General features: G+C 38.3%; 1 protein-coding gene across 1 annotated transcript in view; it reads left to right on the top strand.

Moving 5' to 3' along the window:
• The window catches only part of LOC128559644 (uncharacterized), an 89,723-nt gene that overhangs the window by 16,415 nt on the left and 56,805 nt on the right, over positions 1-16,503 (top strand). Inside the window, exons 2-3 of the mRNA XM_053551950.1 lie at positions 857-1,875; positions 12,724-12,832. Coding sequence (XP_053407925.1) covers positions 857-1,875; positions 12,724-12,832 — 1,128 coding nt within the window. The remainder of the gene's footprint in view (positions 1-856; positions 1,876-12,723; positions 12,833-16,503) is intronic.

Here is a 16,503-nt window from a genome sequence, read left to right as displayed (position 1 = left end):
ACAAAATATTGTGAAAAGATCGACAATATCTACAAGTTTGGTATTGTTTTCGAAAAAAAATTTCTAGAACTTGTTACGTAAAACAGGCGCCAATAAAAATGAAAAAAAGATAAAAATATATCACATTTACGCCTAATACAAACTGTTAATCCGTAGCGATGACCCCAGGTAATTATGCATTGCTATTTTCTTGTTAATTGGACATCTTTTGATACGCGATAAACAAACTTGACATGGTTTTATTCTGTAGAATTAGCATGCTCATATTGCCCAAAATCAATGATACTTATTTTGAAAAAAAAAATACAATAATTTACGAATATTCGAATTTGATTTTCATATTCGAATATTCGACCGATTTTCGAATATTCGAATATTAAAATCAAATTCGAATATTCGAATATTCGTTCCCATCCCTATTATTTAGATAATACCCATGGACATTTGTACCAAGTTTAATGCTTTTTGCACAAATGGCGTGATGTAATGAAATTTAGTCACCATAATTTTATGGCTGCACTGTCTTGATTTGTGAAAAAACACACCCAGCAACACTGGCAGGCAAGGGTGAGGTGGGGGTGGGGCAGATTGTACTAATTTTCTCTATATAGCACCTTCGAATACTTTGAAACTTCTTCTCTGCATCCTCATTCCCTTTTTGTAGGAGTTTGATTGAAATCTTTCTTAGATTGTTTTCTCTTAATATTGTTGCCTGTTTGATCAGCTTGACTCTGATGGGTGATCTACGGCCATTATAGACCTCTTCTGTCTCAGTAGGAAAATGGCAATGACAGCCAAAATAATTTGTATAAAATATATTGTGGTTAATTTCTACATTTGTTTTTATTGATTACAGTTCAGAATACCAAGAAATCATCATCTTTGAAGGAACCAAGAGCTGTGGAATATTCACCAAGGAGTGAAGCTTCTAAAGATGTTAAGAAAGGTTTTACCAACCAGGGAAAAACAACAGGGGGAAGCTCAAAGAAAACAACAGTGAGGTATGTAGAGAACCAAGAGGATACGAACAGTAAAACGGTAGAAAAGACCATTGAATTGCCATCGTCAAAGTCATTTACTATTGTGCAGCACTATATTGCCGGAACTCTGCAAAGGTTACAAGACCAAGGGTTTTCTGTATCCTTAACTGATAACAAAGTATGCATTAAAGGGAAAGTTGAGGATATTGAAGATGGCATACAGGAACTGACATCAGCTGTGAAGGCTGTTGACAGCTTATATGATGAAACACTTGCTTTTTCATCAAGTACCAAGTTAACTGATGTTCGCAAAGAAGTAAATCAAATTGAAGAATATATGGATGTGTGTTTTATTATTAATGAAAAGAAAAAGACTGTCACAGTTCATGGAAAAAATATAAAAGATGTATCAGAAGCAAAACATGAATTAGAAAAATGTTTGATTGGCACCTTACAGAACAGTCATACTTCCCAAAATTCTGGAAATATAAAACAACAGAAAAACATTGAAACTGATATGACCATCAGAGAACCAACAAAAGCAAAACAAAGAATTGAAAGGAGTTTTTCATGGTTGCCAGATTCAGAGAATTGTAAAATGTTTCTCACCAAACAAAATATAAAAATTAAAGTTTATTCTGCAAATATCTTAGTATTACCAGTTGACTGTATAGTAAACGCTGCAAATATCAACTTAGCACATGGTGGTGGAGTTGCAAGAGCAATTGCAAAGGCAGCAGGAAAAGATCTTACAAAGGAAGGGTATGATTACCTGAAAAGTCATGGCAAATTGAAAGTAGGGGAAGCATGCTATACCAAAGCTGGACAACTGCCATATAAACTGGTAATTCATGCAGTTGGTCCATGTTGGTCAGACTATACACCACATTCTCAGGTAAGTTTTTGTGACTTGCCAAATTCAACTTACATTGATAAGCTGTTCTGATTGTAACATCTTTTATCTTTTGTTCTAATTTACTGTGAAATTATTAATATTCCGGGGACTAATTTTCGTGGTTGAGTCAATCCACGAAATATAATCCCGACGAACAAGTAAAATTCCCATTCATTTTATGTTCAAAAGTTGAAATCCACAAATTCATATTCCCAAAAAATTGCCATTTTAACCAAAACCATGAAATTTCATGCCCACGAAATTAAATGATTTTATATTAACTTCAACAAAACCTGTACAGTAGTCTTATTACTGTATACTTTGTCCAGGTACTTCAGTATAGGAGAGATTTTGACAAAAACATTATATAAAGATAACTAACATGTGTTGCTTTGCACATGGTCAATATTCTCCAGGTGAAATATGTCAGTCAGTAGTTATACCTGGCAAATGTGGGCTAGTTCTGCATCACCAGAAGGCACATAGAGTTTAAAGTGTCCCTCAATCCTTCTGTCCGTACAGCACACTGCAGTTTCAGACCAGTTGAAATGAAACTCTGTATACTCATCAACATATGAAGTGGACATGCGCAAATTATCGAGAAGTTGCAAGTTACTATCTCCAAAACTAATGCAGAAACTCTATAGAGGGTAATATTCCTGCTCCTGGGACAACACTTTAAATAGTTGAGCATTGGCTGTCTTACTGTTATTGATTGAGCTTCAAACACCTGTGATCAAACTTGGTCTGTAGCATCAATATGAGGTCCTCTCCTAAATTTGTTCAAATGGGTACAATTGGCCCATTTGAGGGACTACCAGAGCTGGTGTGTGGAGTTGCAAAAGCAACCACTTGGTGGATCTTTTTACAGATTTTATAATTCATCGAACTTGATTTGTAGCATCTTTGTTCAGTTGGGGGCACTTGGTCCCTTTTAGAGGTGCTAGAGTTAAGAACAGTTTACAGGATTTTCACCAAACCTAGTTAAAAGCAAAGTCAGATAGTCAAGGTTTTCTCCAGGTGAGCGGCTTAGGCCCATTTGGGACTCTGTGATTTTGATTTAACTTGCAATTTTTATACGCCCGTCTCTGACAGAGCAGGGTGTATTATGTGAACACCCGTGGCGGGCGGGCAGGCGATGGAATGGAGGTTGGCGTCCAAAAGCATGTGTGCTCTCTTAAGTCGAACAGTTTTCATCCGTTCTTCACCAAACTTGGTGACAATATTTGTGGGCATAATATCTCGGCCGAGTACGATAACCAGCCAAATCGCCACAGGCACATTTTGGTGATGGCCCTTGAATTACTCGAAATCTACAAATTTAGCCTTGTCTGCCCTCTAAGTCAAACAGTTTTCATTCGATCTTCACCAAGCTTGCTGACAATGTTTGTAGGCATAATATCTCGGCCAAGTTTGATAACCAGCAAAATCGTCTTAGGCTCTCTTAGGTTATGGCCTTTGAATATATTCGAAATCTGCAAATTTGCCTTGTCTGCCCTCTAAGTTAAGCTACAGTCACACATACGGATATGTCCATGCGTTGAGGTATGGTGCGGAAAGGATTAGTCTGTGGGTGTATAACTACGGAGCAGTACGTCTTAGTACGGGAAAAATGGTGAGAAACAGGAAACAAACAAAACAATACAGGACGCGAATAAGTATGGATAGGTACGAGGTACTACGTTGAATTACGTTTTACTGTGCCTTGCAACTTGCCCAGCGCATGGACGGGTCTGCGGTAAACTACGTTGAACTATGCTTAAGTACGAGCAGCTACGTTCAGCTACGGTGAGGTACGTAGCAGCACGGATAACTACGTGTAAGTACGTTTAACTACGGATGAGTTTCAGCCAAGTTCGACTAAAGTCACGCTCAAATGGCTACGGTTCGCTTAAACTTTTGTGCATGTTTAAAAGTTGGAGAAACTTGAAAGTTTGGAATAAGTTTTGAATACGTTTTGATCACGTTTTGGTATGGATTAATACGATTGACTACTCTGAGGTACGGCTCAGGTACCGATCGATACGGATTACTATGTTTCTGTCCGTAGCTAGACGTAGCTATTCGCGCTGTATGTGTGACTGGGGTATTAAACAGTTTTCATCCGATCTTCACAAAATTGGTGACAGTGTTTGTGGGCATAATATCTGGGCCAAATTCGATAACCAGCCAAATCGCCCCAGGCACTATTGGATTATGGCCCTTGAATTACTCAAAAAAGTGCGAATTTAACGTTGTCTGCTCTCTAAGCCAAACAGTTTTCATCTGATCATCCATTGACTTGCAGACAATGTTTGTGGGCATAATATCTCGGCCAAGTTTGATAACCAGCAAAATTGCCCAAGGCACTCTTGGATTAAACCCTTGAATTACTCGAAATCTGCAAATTTTGCCTTGTCTGCTCACTAAGTCAAACAGTTTTCATCCGATCTTCACCAAACTTGCTGACAATGTTTGTAGGCATAATATCTAGGCCAAGTTCGATAACCAGCCAAGTCGCCCTAGGCTCTCTTGGATTATGGCACCTGAATTAGGCCAAGTTTGGTGACAGTCTGCCACTCTTGTTTTGTTGTTTGAACCATCCAATACGAAAAGGGCCTTGGTACCCAATTCAGAAATCCTATCGGAAGGTCAAGTGGAATCAGTGGGACTCGCTGATTGGCAGAAATTGGCAGTGATTTTAACATTTTAACATGATTTATACTCATTTCAGATATATGCCTGCTTTTGCTAGGCTGTTGAGATATGGTAATGAACTGATTTAACTTGGTAAAAGTTTTAACCTGACAGCAATATTGGAGGTGTACCAGAATGATAACCACTTTTTATACGCCCGTTTGAAAAACGGGACGTATTATGGGAACGCCCCTGGCGGGCGGGCGGGCGGGTGGGTGGGCGGGCGGCGTCCACAGACTTTGTCCGGAGCATATCTTCTACATGCATGAAGGGATTTTGATGAAACTTGGCACAGTTGTTCACCATCATGAGACGGAGTGTCATGCGCAAAAACCAGGTCCCTAGGTCTAAGGTCAAGGTCACACTTAGAGGTCAAAGGTCAAATTCAAGAATGACTTTGTCCGGAGCATATCTTCTTCATGCATGGAGGGATTTTGATGAAAGTTGGCACAATTGTTCATCATCATGAGACGGAGTGTCATGCGCAAGAACCAGGTCCCTAGGTCTAAGGTCAAGGTCACACTTAGAGGTCAAAGGATACAAGAAAGAAAACTTTGTCCGGAGCATATCTTCTTCATGCATGGAGGGATTTTGTTAGAACTTGGCACAAATGTTCACCACCACAAGGCGGAGTGTCATGCGCAAGAACCAGGTCCCTAGGTCTAAGGTCAAGGTCACACTTAGAGGTCAAAGGATACAAGAATAAAAACCTTGTCCGGAGCATTTCTTCTTCATGCATAGAGGGATTTTGATATAACTTTGCACAAATGTTCACCACTATGAGGCGGAGTGTCATGCGCAAGAACCAGGTCCCTAGGTCAAAGGTCAAGGTCACACTTAGAGGCCAAAGGTCAGATACAAGAATGACTTTGTCCGAAGCCTTTCTTCTTCATGCATGGAGGGATTTTGATGTAACTTGGCACAATTATACACCATCATGAGACAAAGTGTCATGCGCAGTTCCCTTCTTTAGAATTACTTCCCTTTGTTGTTACTATAAATAGCTTATATTGTAACTTTTTCATTACTAGTCGTAGGGAAAAATCTAGACCACTTTTCTGTAGTACAATATGCATGCTACATCCATTTATGAGGTGTATTTTGACCAATCTCTACCTGGTGAAGATTTTTGTTTGGATTTTTTTTTTTTTTTTTTTTTTTTTTTTTTTTTTAAAGATTATTTTCCCTTAGTTGTTACTATAAATAACTTATATTGTAACTTTTTTATAATTGACCGTAGGGAAAAATCAAGACCACTTTTCTGTGGTACAACATGGATGTTACTTTCAAATTTTAGGTGTATTTTAAGGTATCTCTACCTGGTAAGGAGTTTTTTGTGGACTTAGAAAAACAAATGACTTACAATGATTACTAAACAACCACAAAATTAAAATTCCATTTGCAAATACAGGTGCTAGAGTAAAGAAATTTGCTGTGACGGGCATATATTGTGACATTCTGGCACTGTTGTTCCTATTGCTTTGTTACTTATATGTATCATATTAATACAGTGCAGTTCTTTATCATTTGATTAAAGCCATCATTTAATTGATTTTACTGCTTATGTGTACAACACCATGTTAGAACTAAGAAGTGACTGAAATGATGTTATGATATTTGGAAATACCATCCTGTGATCAGGATTCATCAATATTTTAATTGAGACTTCTGAGGAATGGCCATGTGAAAAAAATATTTGGTTTTATTCTTGTATGGCACAAATCACTTCATAATTTGGACAAAACACATCGTTTTCTGGTCATATCATATGAAACTGACATAATTCAGTTTCATTAATGTGGTAAACTCTTTTGATGTTTGAGACATTTCAGTGGAATTTGGGCAATAGCTAGAAATTGTCGAAACAGCTTTAGCCAACTGAAATATTTTGACAGCCATCAAATCAATTCATTGCATGCTAGAATTAAAAGACAATGATCAACATCTCTTAACAAACAGGATTGTGTTAATTTGACAGGTCTCAGGAATTGTATGAGTAAAACTATTGTGATGATTTCTTTAAAATTTTGCTGTCTCACTCACCCTCTCTCTGTCTCTCTCCCTTGCACAGTTGTACGTTAACTTCCGGTTTCATTTTTCTACCAGTGCAGATGGAAATGCAGCCTACTCTTTATTCTTAAGAGAATAACTTACTATCGAGGGCAGAATAACATAGTCTTACGATCCCAATCGATATAATCCTCCAAAACACTTGTATCAGGCTAGAATAATCCATATTTTATTGAAGAATAGAATACCTGTTTCACCTCAGTTTGTATTAAGGAGACATCAAGGCTGAGATATTTTAGCATTATTGCAATACACAATTGGTATTAAAATTGTGTTTCCAATACATTTGCTCATTATAGTGCCATCACACTGGACTGCATGCAACCATCTGCAATCTTACGGCGACCAGAAAATGTACAAGTTCACCAGCAAACGTGAAATAAATGCAAGAAAAAGTCCCCCCATAAATACAAACTCTAAAAAAGCCTCGCGACCTATGCGCGCATACAGTGTTCTCACGGCACACCCACCATGATTAATATGCGCTTATGGTGTTTCTATTGAGATCTCTGGGCTTGGTAACGGCATTCACTGGAGATCTCGCGGCGCTCTCACCATGCTTATGGGGTTCTTACCAGGCATGTACTACGTGTATCATGACTGTAGGGTGAGCTCATGGCGTTTCTATCATGTGATCATGGCGACTATAAAAGGAGATCAGATTTTCGAAAATTTCATTTTGAAAGAGGATGCCAAAGAAACAAGCTACCCGAGACCATGGCCGACACATATCAACACCTTGGACAGAATCAATCACGCCATCTCAAGCTTCATCACCAGATAGGGCATCCAGGATTGACGCAGAGTTTGACACCCAGTCAGTGACTAGTCAGCGTGATAGTCCCGATCGGATGACAGAAAACAAGACTAGGGTCCTGACTGACCTTGTTATTGAAGAGAAAGAAGCCATGGTTGAATGGTTGAAGGAGCACCCCTTCTTATATAACAAAAGCTGACTTTGTACACAGACAAGGGGAACCTTCTTATTGGCGTACGTATCACCAGATGCCTGATGGCGCAGAGTAGCTGAAAGCTTAATCCCTGGAACAATAGCCTTTCTGTAATTAGTATCCTGCTTTGTGATGCTCAAACCGAGATCTTCGGACTTCACATAGCCATGGTCTAACCCAACATCGTCTTCGCCTTGCCCTCCTCCTTCGTCGCCATCTAATAATGTGTACAGCTGCAATATTATTGTCTGCCATTTGCTGCTGCACAATAATCAGTTGTTGTAGTAAAAGCAAGTTCTGGATATCTTCTGATATAATGATGAACATTACATATATGGGATGAAGACCACAGACACACTGATGTTTGAACTTTGAAACAGCAGTTTTGATAGCAGGTCGCATATGAAAAACGTAGTCGCCATTGGAGCGTAGTGCAAGCTTGGTTAACCTCGCCATTATCGTATTAAAGAACTCCATAAACGCAGTAGGAAACCCATGAGAACGCAATATGCACATTGGGAGCCCCATAAGGACTTGTGCAATTGTATAACAGTGATGAAATCATAGTAAGATCACCCTAACAACCCCATAAGAACTCCGAACACGTAGATGGGTCGTGTCAGAAACCCGAGGGTCGTGGTGAGGACGCCATGATGTTGCCATTGCAAATGTTAAAGTTTTTTGCAGCATCTTTTCCACGCATGTACTGCGCTTATAACACATTCATGGAGATGTTATGACGCTTGTCTAATGACCTTCGTGATCACACCGAGTTCTCAACGCGTTCCAGAATGGATTGCCGAAACTTGGCATTTGTTTTGAACATATCTTAAACAAATGCCATGACTCGGCGATTATTGCGACCATGGCGGCCACAGTGCGATGTCTGACTTATTTCCCGAAAAATGATTATTTTGTAAAGAGTCCCAAACAGGGCTTCGGAAATTTGCCGGTTTGTCGGTTTTGGACCGATTTTTGACTTTTCAGACTTAAAGTGAAAAAACGAAAAAAATCGGTCCCGTAAAAATGGAGAAAAGTATAAATTTTGGTCTGTTATCTCAATACACGATCACCTGCCAAGTAGGAAATTGTTGGTCGCACCCTCAGATAATCAATAAACGTGTCAAACGGTCTGATTGTCACTTTGATAATCGGTCCGTAATTAGCACGTGACGCAATCAGTGCTCGCGCAGCACATCCTTTAATGTTTGCAGACAGCCGACTGCAATGTATTAAACATTTTTGACTGGTTTCCAGATGTTTCTGACTGGATCCAAATCATTTCGACGGGGATCCACTTCTTTTATTTAGAATCCGATGGATGGTTTATTTTAAAAGGCTATGTTTGATCACGGTAAAAAAACAAATGGTCACTACAATTAATCAAAGAGCTATAATTGTACATTATAGGTCTGATTTAATGAGACGTCACACGGAAAACCGATAAAAATAATTTTTATAATTACTTGATTTGAAAAAATTACATGATTCATTTGTTGGCGATCCAGTTGAAACAAGTGCAGAAAATCGTCCTTGCAACCCAAATGTACAAAAAAGAAAAAGAAAAAAATGGACTGGCAAACACGATTGATAAAGAAAACCGGAGTGGCTCTGTTTATCAAATTGGTCTTTTAAAAAACGTTTCAAAATGAAATTTTGTTTACATCAGAAGAAAACATATAACTTTATAAAATGTAGTTGCTTATTGAAGTACAACGTAAGTGAAATGAAATATCCGTGGCCAACCCGCATGTCCTTTTGGTACTATACATGCGGGAAATTCGATCTCAGCGTTCACATAACGTACATAATCGGTCCGCGGCAGAGTATTCTTAAAATACTGAGGCTGTTTAGCAGAGAATATGTGTCGTGTAATTCACTTTGACGCATTGTATTTTATAGAATTCCGTCAAAGAATGAGGAAACATCACAAAGTATCTGCCATGTATTCGGTACCGAAGTCACGTGCATTGGCTTTTAGACTAGTTACGTACACGGTGTCAATGCCTCGGCAATTTTATCCTTGCAAGTATTTTCTCGGAAAAACATCGAAATTTAAACAAAGTAACAATCACATATAACACTGAATAACTGTCTTCATTGTATGGTAACTCGCGGTGACCGGTAACTCAGTGTTAATGCATGACATGCTTATTTCTTTACTCTATCACGCTTTACAAAATAGGTAATATTGGGAATGCGGTGGGTGGGGTAGCGCCGATGTCAGGATTTTCGTTTCGGACCGATTGAGTTATCAAAATTTCCGGAGCCCTGGTCCCAAAATTATGGACACAATAATCATCATCCACCTGCCCATGTTGAAAGCGAAATAAAAAGCATTAAAGGTTATCAGTAATTATTCTGTTGATAAACTAAGTAATCATCATCAATTAACACTCCCTCAAAGAGCTAAAAGAAGTGTGTTGGTATCATGACATCTGAAGTGGATATCAAAGCGGTATAGATGTCCAAGATTGTCATGGAATTACATCATGTTTTCGCGCAATGTGACACATCACTGTCTGATTGTACCGCCTCGGTTCTTTAAATTGCTGAGAAGTAGAAATTGATAATAAAAGTTTCTTCTTTAATTTGTTAAAGTGAATGTGCAATATCCCGTATAAACTGACAGGTAAATGTGTCATATAGTGGATATCCTAACTCTATGACCTATTTGCCCTCATTGTTTGAGAAGAATATCTTATAAAGTGTCCTGTCATAAAATACATAGTACAGAGATTCAATTAAAACTTATTTAAAACTGCAACAACATCATATTACTTAATTTTAAAACCACATTTCTATTTACGTTCACGAGGTCACTTAACTGGTAACCTATTCTGCCGCACTGATAGAAATCTGTTTACCAAAAATCATTTTACTCCATGTATTTAAATTGCTGCCGCTTTTTCATTATTTTTTATATGCCCGTTTGAAAAACGGGACGTATTATGGGAACGCCCCTGGCGGGCGGATGGGCGGGCGGCGTCCAAAGACCTTGTCCGGAGCACATCTTCTACATGCATGGAGGGATTTTGATGAAACTTGGCACAGTTGTTCACCATCATAAGATGGAGTGTCATGCGCAAGAACCAGGTCCCTAGGTCTAAGGTCAAGGTCACACTTGGAGGTCAAAGGTCAAATTGTAGAATGACTTTGTCCGGAGCATAACTTCTTCATGCATGGAGGGATTTTGATGAAAGTTGGCACAATTGTTCATCATCATGAGACGGAGTGTCATGCGCAAAAACCAGGTCCCTAGGTCTAAGGTCAAGGTCACACTTAGAGGCCAAAGGATACAAGAATGAAAAATTCAAGAATGACTTTGTCCGGAGCATATCTTCTTCATGCATGGAAGGATTTTGATGTAGCTTGGCACAGTTGTTCACCATAATGAGAGGGAGTGTCATGCGCAAGAACCAGGTCCCTAGGTCTAAGGTCGAGGTCACACTTAGAGGTCAAAGGATACAAGAATGAAAACTTTGTCCGGAGCATATCTTCTTCATGCATGAAAGGACTTTGATGTAGCTTGGCACAATTGTTCACCATCATGAGACGGAGTGTCTTGCGCAAGAACCAGGTCCCTAGGGGTAAGGTCAAGGTCACACTTAGAGGTCAAGGATACAAGAATGAAAATTTTGTCCGGAGCATTTCTTCTTCATGCATTGAGGGATTTTGATACAACTTGGCACAAATGTTCACAAGTATGAGACGGAGTGTCACGCGCAAGAACCAGGTCCCTAGGTCTAAGGTCAAGGTCACACTTAGAGGCCAAAGGTCAGATACAAGAATGACTTAGTCCGGAGCATTTCTACTTCATGCATGGAGGGATTTTGATGTAACTTGGCACAATTGTACACCATCATGAGACAGAGTGTCATGCACTGGTCCCTTCTTTTGAATTACTTCCCTTTGCTGTTACTATAAATAGCTTATATTGTAACTTTTTCATTACAAGTCGTAGGGAAAAATCGAGACCACTTTTCTGTAGTACAACATGCATGTTACATCCAATTCTGAGGTGTATTTTGAGCTTTCTCTACCTGGTAAGGATTTTTGTGTGGACTTGTAATTTTTTTTTTTTTTTTTTTTTTTTTTTTCTCTTTAAAGATTAACTTCCCTTAGTTGTTACTATAAATAACTTACATTGTAACTTTTTTATAATTGACCATAGGGAAAAACCTAGACCACTTTTCTGTGGTACAACATTGATGTTACTTTCAGGATTTTTTTTGTGGACTTAGAAAAATAAAAGAATTACGATAATTTCTAAAAAAAACAACATTGTAAACAACTAGAAAATTAAAATTCCATTTGCAAATACAGGTGCTAGTGTAAAGAAATTTGCTGTGACAGGCGTATATTGTGACATTCTGGCACTCTTGTTTATTCTGTTTTTTGTACTTTCTGGTCAAAAGTGAATATTATGCCCATAGTATATATCATTTATTTACTTTTAGAAAGAAATAAGTAATTAAGATCACGCTGTTTGAAATTTTACAAATAATTAAATGAAAATTGGACTTTTTTTTTTTATATAGAATTTTGCCTACATTCCTGTCAATATCTTATTAAAATCATTATAGAACTCAGACATTATTACTTTGCAAGCGGTGTTGAAAAATTGAAGCGATAATATTAAAAAATGAATGCACTATGCGCGTTTTTCGTGTACGTGTTGATAAACAAAAGTAGCGGTAAATTAGATATTACAATAGGTCGCTAATTACGTACAATTGGCGGGTAAATTCCAGTCAATCCAGGTAATCGTTGACCATCTCAAAGTTTGTTCAGTCGAGTACACAGCGAGGTCCACTCGTCCTATCTAGACTTTAACTCTCCAATGTGAGCGGGCGAGTGGAATTTTACACCCATGTGGTGTCTAACCTGTGCACTTGTTCAACAGTAAGACAATTGAGCACCTCAGTGCAAATTACCTCCCACAGTAAAGGATACAGTGATATTTATTACCTTTATAACCTTTCTCAACAAGGTTTTTATTTGGTGGTATGAATCACATTCATGGTCAGATTGGCATTACAGAACCATGATTAAACTTGCAATGAAATAATGAAGTTATTTACGCAGCTAATTTTGAATGTACAAAATGGAAAGTCATTTAAATCCACCTACATGATGATTTTTCTTGCAGGCAATGGTAGACAGGTGTGAATTGGATTTGTATAATGCTGTTATCAACAGTCTTTCTTTAGCAGAGAGGTGTGACATGCAAACAATAGCAATCCCAGCTATTAGCTCAGGTTTGTTAAACTTTTTTGTGTGCTCAGCTTATTATCCCCCCCCCCCCCCCCCCCCCCCCGACGAAAGTCGGAGGGATATAGTTTTCGTGTTGTCCGTCCGGAGCCATGTCTAGGAAATGGTTAGGAATATTTATTATGCCCCCCTTCAAAGAAGGAGGGGTATATTGTTTTGCAGATGTCGGTCGGTCTGTATGTAGACTAATCCGTTTCCGGATGATAACTCAAGAACGCTTGGGCCTAGGATCATGAAAGTTGATAGGAAGGTTGGTCATCACCTGCAGATGACCCCTATTGATTTTGAGATCTGTATGTCAAAGGTCAAGGTCACAGTGACCCTGAACAGTTAAACGGTTTCCGGATGATAACTCAAGAACGCTTGGGCCTAGGATCATGAAAGTTGATAGGAAGGTTGGTCATGACCAGCAGATGACCCCTATTGATTTTTAGGTCAGTATGTCAAAGTTCAAGGTCACAGTGACCCTGAAAAGTTAAATGGTTACCGGATGATAACTCAAGATTGCTTGGTCCTAGGATCGTGAAAGTTGATAGGGAGGTTGGTCATGACCAGCAGATGACCCCTATTGATTTTGAGGTCAGTAGGCCAAAGGTCAAGGTCATAGTGACCAGGAACAGTAAAACGGTTTACCGGCGATAACTCAAGAACGCTTGGGCCTAGGTTCAAGAAAATTGATAGGGAGATTGATCATGACCAGCAGATGACCCTATTGATTTTGAGGTCATTTGGTCAGAGTTCAAGGTCAGATTGGCCAGGAACAGTTAAACGGTTTCTGGACGATAACTTGAGAACGCTTGGACCAAGGGTCATGAAAGATGATAGAAAGGTTCATCATGACAGCAGATGACCCCTATTGATTTTAAGGTCAGTAGGTCAAAGGTCAAGGTTACAGTGACCCGGAACATTTAAACCGTTTCCAGACAATAACTTGAGAACGCTTGGGCCTAGGATCATGAAACATGATAGGGAGGTTGGTCATGACCTGTAGATGGCCCCTATAGATTTTTAGGTCTGTAGGCTAAAGGTCAAGGTCACATTGACCCGGAACAGTTAAACCCTTTCTGGACGATACCTTGAGAACGCTTGGTCACTAAACTTATTAGGGAGGTTGAGCATGACCAGCAGATGACCCCTGTCGATTTTGAGGTCAATAGGTCAAAGGTCAATGTCACATTGAACCAGAACAGTAGAAGTTTTGTTTACAGTGAGCAAATAATTTCTGTTCCTTGTGCAATTACTGAATGCATCAATGGGGGCATTTCGTGTTCGACGAGCTCTTGTTTAAAACTTCATATACATGTTCACCACTATGAGTTCTTGCGGCCCGTCAGGTTTCAGTCAGATTGCCCAAGTAACACCAGAGTTATGGCCCTTAGAAATTTCTAGTGTTAACTATATAGGGTACTATAAATATGGCAATTTCTGCATCATAATTTTTGATATATTTGACCTAGAACTATGAAACTTAAACAGAATTTAGATCACCATAATGTGGTTGTGTACACACAATTTCATTCGGATTTATTTGTAAATTAAGAGTTATTGCCCTTTAATTGTATAAAAATCCACATTAATGTACATAACAAACTTACCATTTGGTAGAATTTCATTAAATTTCTTTCATTCTTTTCCATGAAAATTTATTGTAAACATGTGAAGTTGTGTACCCACACCTGGTCACGCCCTTACCTTAATCACACCCCTCCCTATCCCCCCGAACCCCCCCCCCCCCCCCAAAAAAAAAAAAAATTTCTTCTTTAAATTTTTTTAAACAAACTTCATATACATGTTCACCACTATGAGGTTACGGGGCCCATCAAGTTTCAGACAGTTTGCCCAAGTAACGCCAGAGTTATGGCCCTTAGAATTTCCATTGTTAACTATATAGGGTACTATAGATATGGCAATTTCTGCATCATAACTTCTGATATATTTGACCTTGAACTATGAAACTTTAACAGAATTTAGAGCACTATAATGTGGTTGTGCACACACAATTTCGAATGGGTTTCTTTTGTAACTTCAGAGTTATTGCCCTTTAATTTTCTAAAAATCCACATATTTGTACATAACAAATTTACCATTTAGCAGAATTTCATTAAATTTCTTTCATTCTTTTCTGTGAACATTTATTATAAACATGTGAAGTTGCGCACCCACACCTGGTCACCCACTTGCCTTGATCACATCCCCTCCCCCTCCCAACCCCCCCCCCCCCCCCCCCATTTCTTATTTTAGATTTTTTTCAAACCTTCCATGATTATTTATCAACATGCAAGTTGTACCATTCCCCCACCTCACTCCTCCACCCAGTCATGCCCACCACTGATCATGCATCCCCCACCCCCACCTCAACTTCACCCTTTTACCCTTTTTTTTTTTCATTTTAATTTTCCATCAATATTTATAATCAACATGTGAAATTTTGTTTCCTCTCCACCCCCACCCCCTAAAAAAATAAATATATTACGTTGTGACTGCACAAACCTTGTCCTCAGCCATGTTCAAGATAATTTATCTTACCTGTGTTCTCTTAAGAACATCTGTTCTTTTAAGTTCAAATGTACATGAACTTGTGAAACAGCAACACCTGGTGCCAAACCACTCAAAGACAATATTTCGTTCCAGTTAAACTTCAAGCTCACATTTCAATGAACTGCATTTAATTTTAAAAGCTAAGCTTATTACAGTAAGCATATCCCATTCAAAATAAATTCTTTAGTCAGGATCAAAGTATCATACATTTATTAAGTACTCTTTTATTAAACATTTGTTTTCTGTTAAATAGATTTTGACTAATGAAATTATTTGCTTCTTATTAACATCCTTAACTTTTTGCTGGATATATTTTTTTGCCATTCCTCACCACAGATCCTTTCGGCGGGGGATACCAATTCATCGAATTTGCTTGTTAATAATGGTTTATAAATAAATTAAAAATGTTTTGAACTCTCTGGAAGAGATATTTTGTACTTGATTGAAGTATAAATATATTGATAAAGGTCATACAAGTTTGTGTGTTTGTATCTCAAAAAGTGAAACATTAGGGGATTGTTATAGTGTGTGAAGTTGCGTACCTGGTGATCTGTTTCAGATTTTACACAACCAGACCATAGTTATGGTTCTTGATTAAGTGTTTTAAGCACTTTAAATATCTTTCACTAAGTTAGTGAAAGATACTTAAAGTGCTTAAAACATTTGTGTTACATCAGTATATCTTAAAAAAATATTTCATCTAAAGTCATTTATCCAGGTAGGAATATTGTCCAGCATATTCATGTGCCTTAGTAGTTTTTTTTTTAATTCACTTTGCAAGACCAGTGTTATGGCCATTTACTTTGTCAAAAAATTTAAGTATGTGTCCAATGTATATCAGAATGAACTTGACCTAGACTAATAAAACTAATTAGAGGATTGTTATCCTATTGATGGCCACGCGAACAGCCATAACATAATGCATTTCGAAATTTTGTGTTACCAAAAGCCACACTCAATACCTAAGGAACACGGCCATTGTGTAATAAATGGTAGGAAATTTAGCTATTCATATAGCCATAAATATGCGTGAAATGTTTAGGCTACACCAGAGTGATTACCTGTTCATCGGCTTTCCCTCATCAATTTGACGGGAAATGAAAAAACTATTCTAATTTTT

The sequence above is a fragment of the Mercenaria mercenaria genome, chromosome 9, assembly GCF_021730395.1.
Source record: "Mercenaria mercenaria strain notata chromosome 9, MADL_Memer_1, whole genome shotgun sequence".
NCBI lineage: Eukaryota > Metazoa > Mollusca > Bivalvia > Venerida > Veneridae > Mercenaria > Mercenaria mercenaria.
Note: the sequence above shows the minus strand (reverse complement) of the source record. Positions and strands in the feature narration are given on the sequence as shown.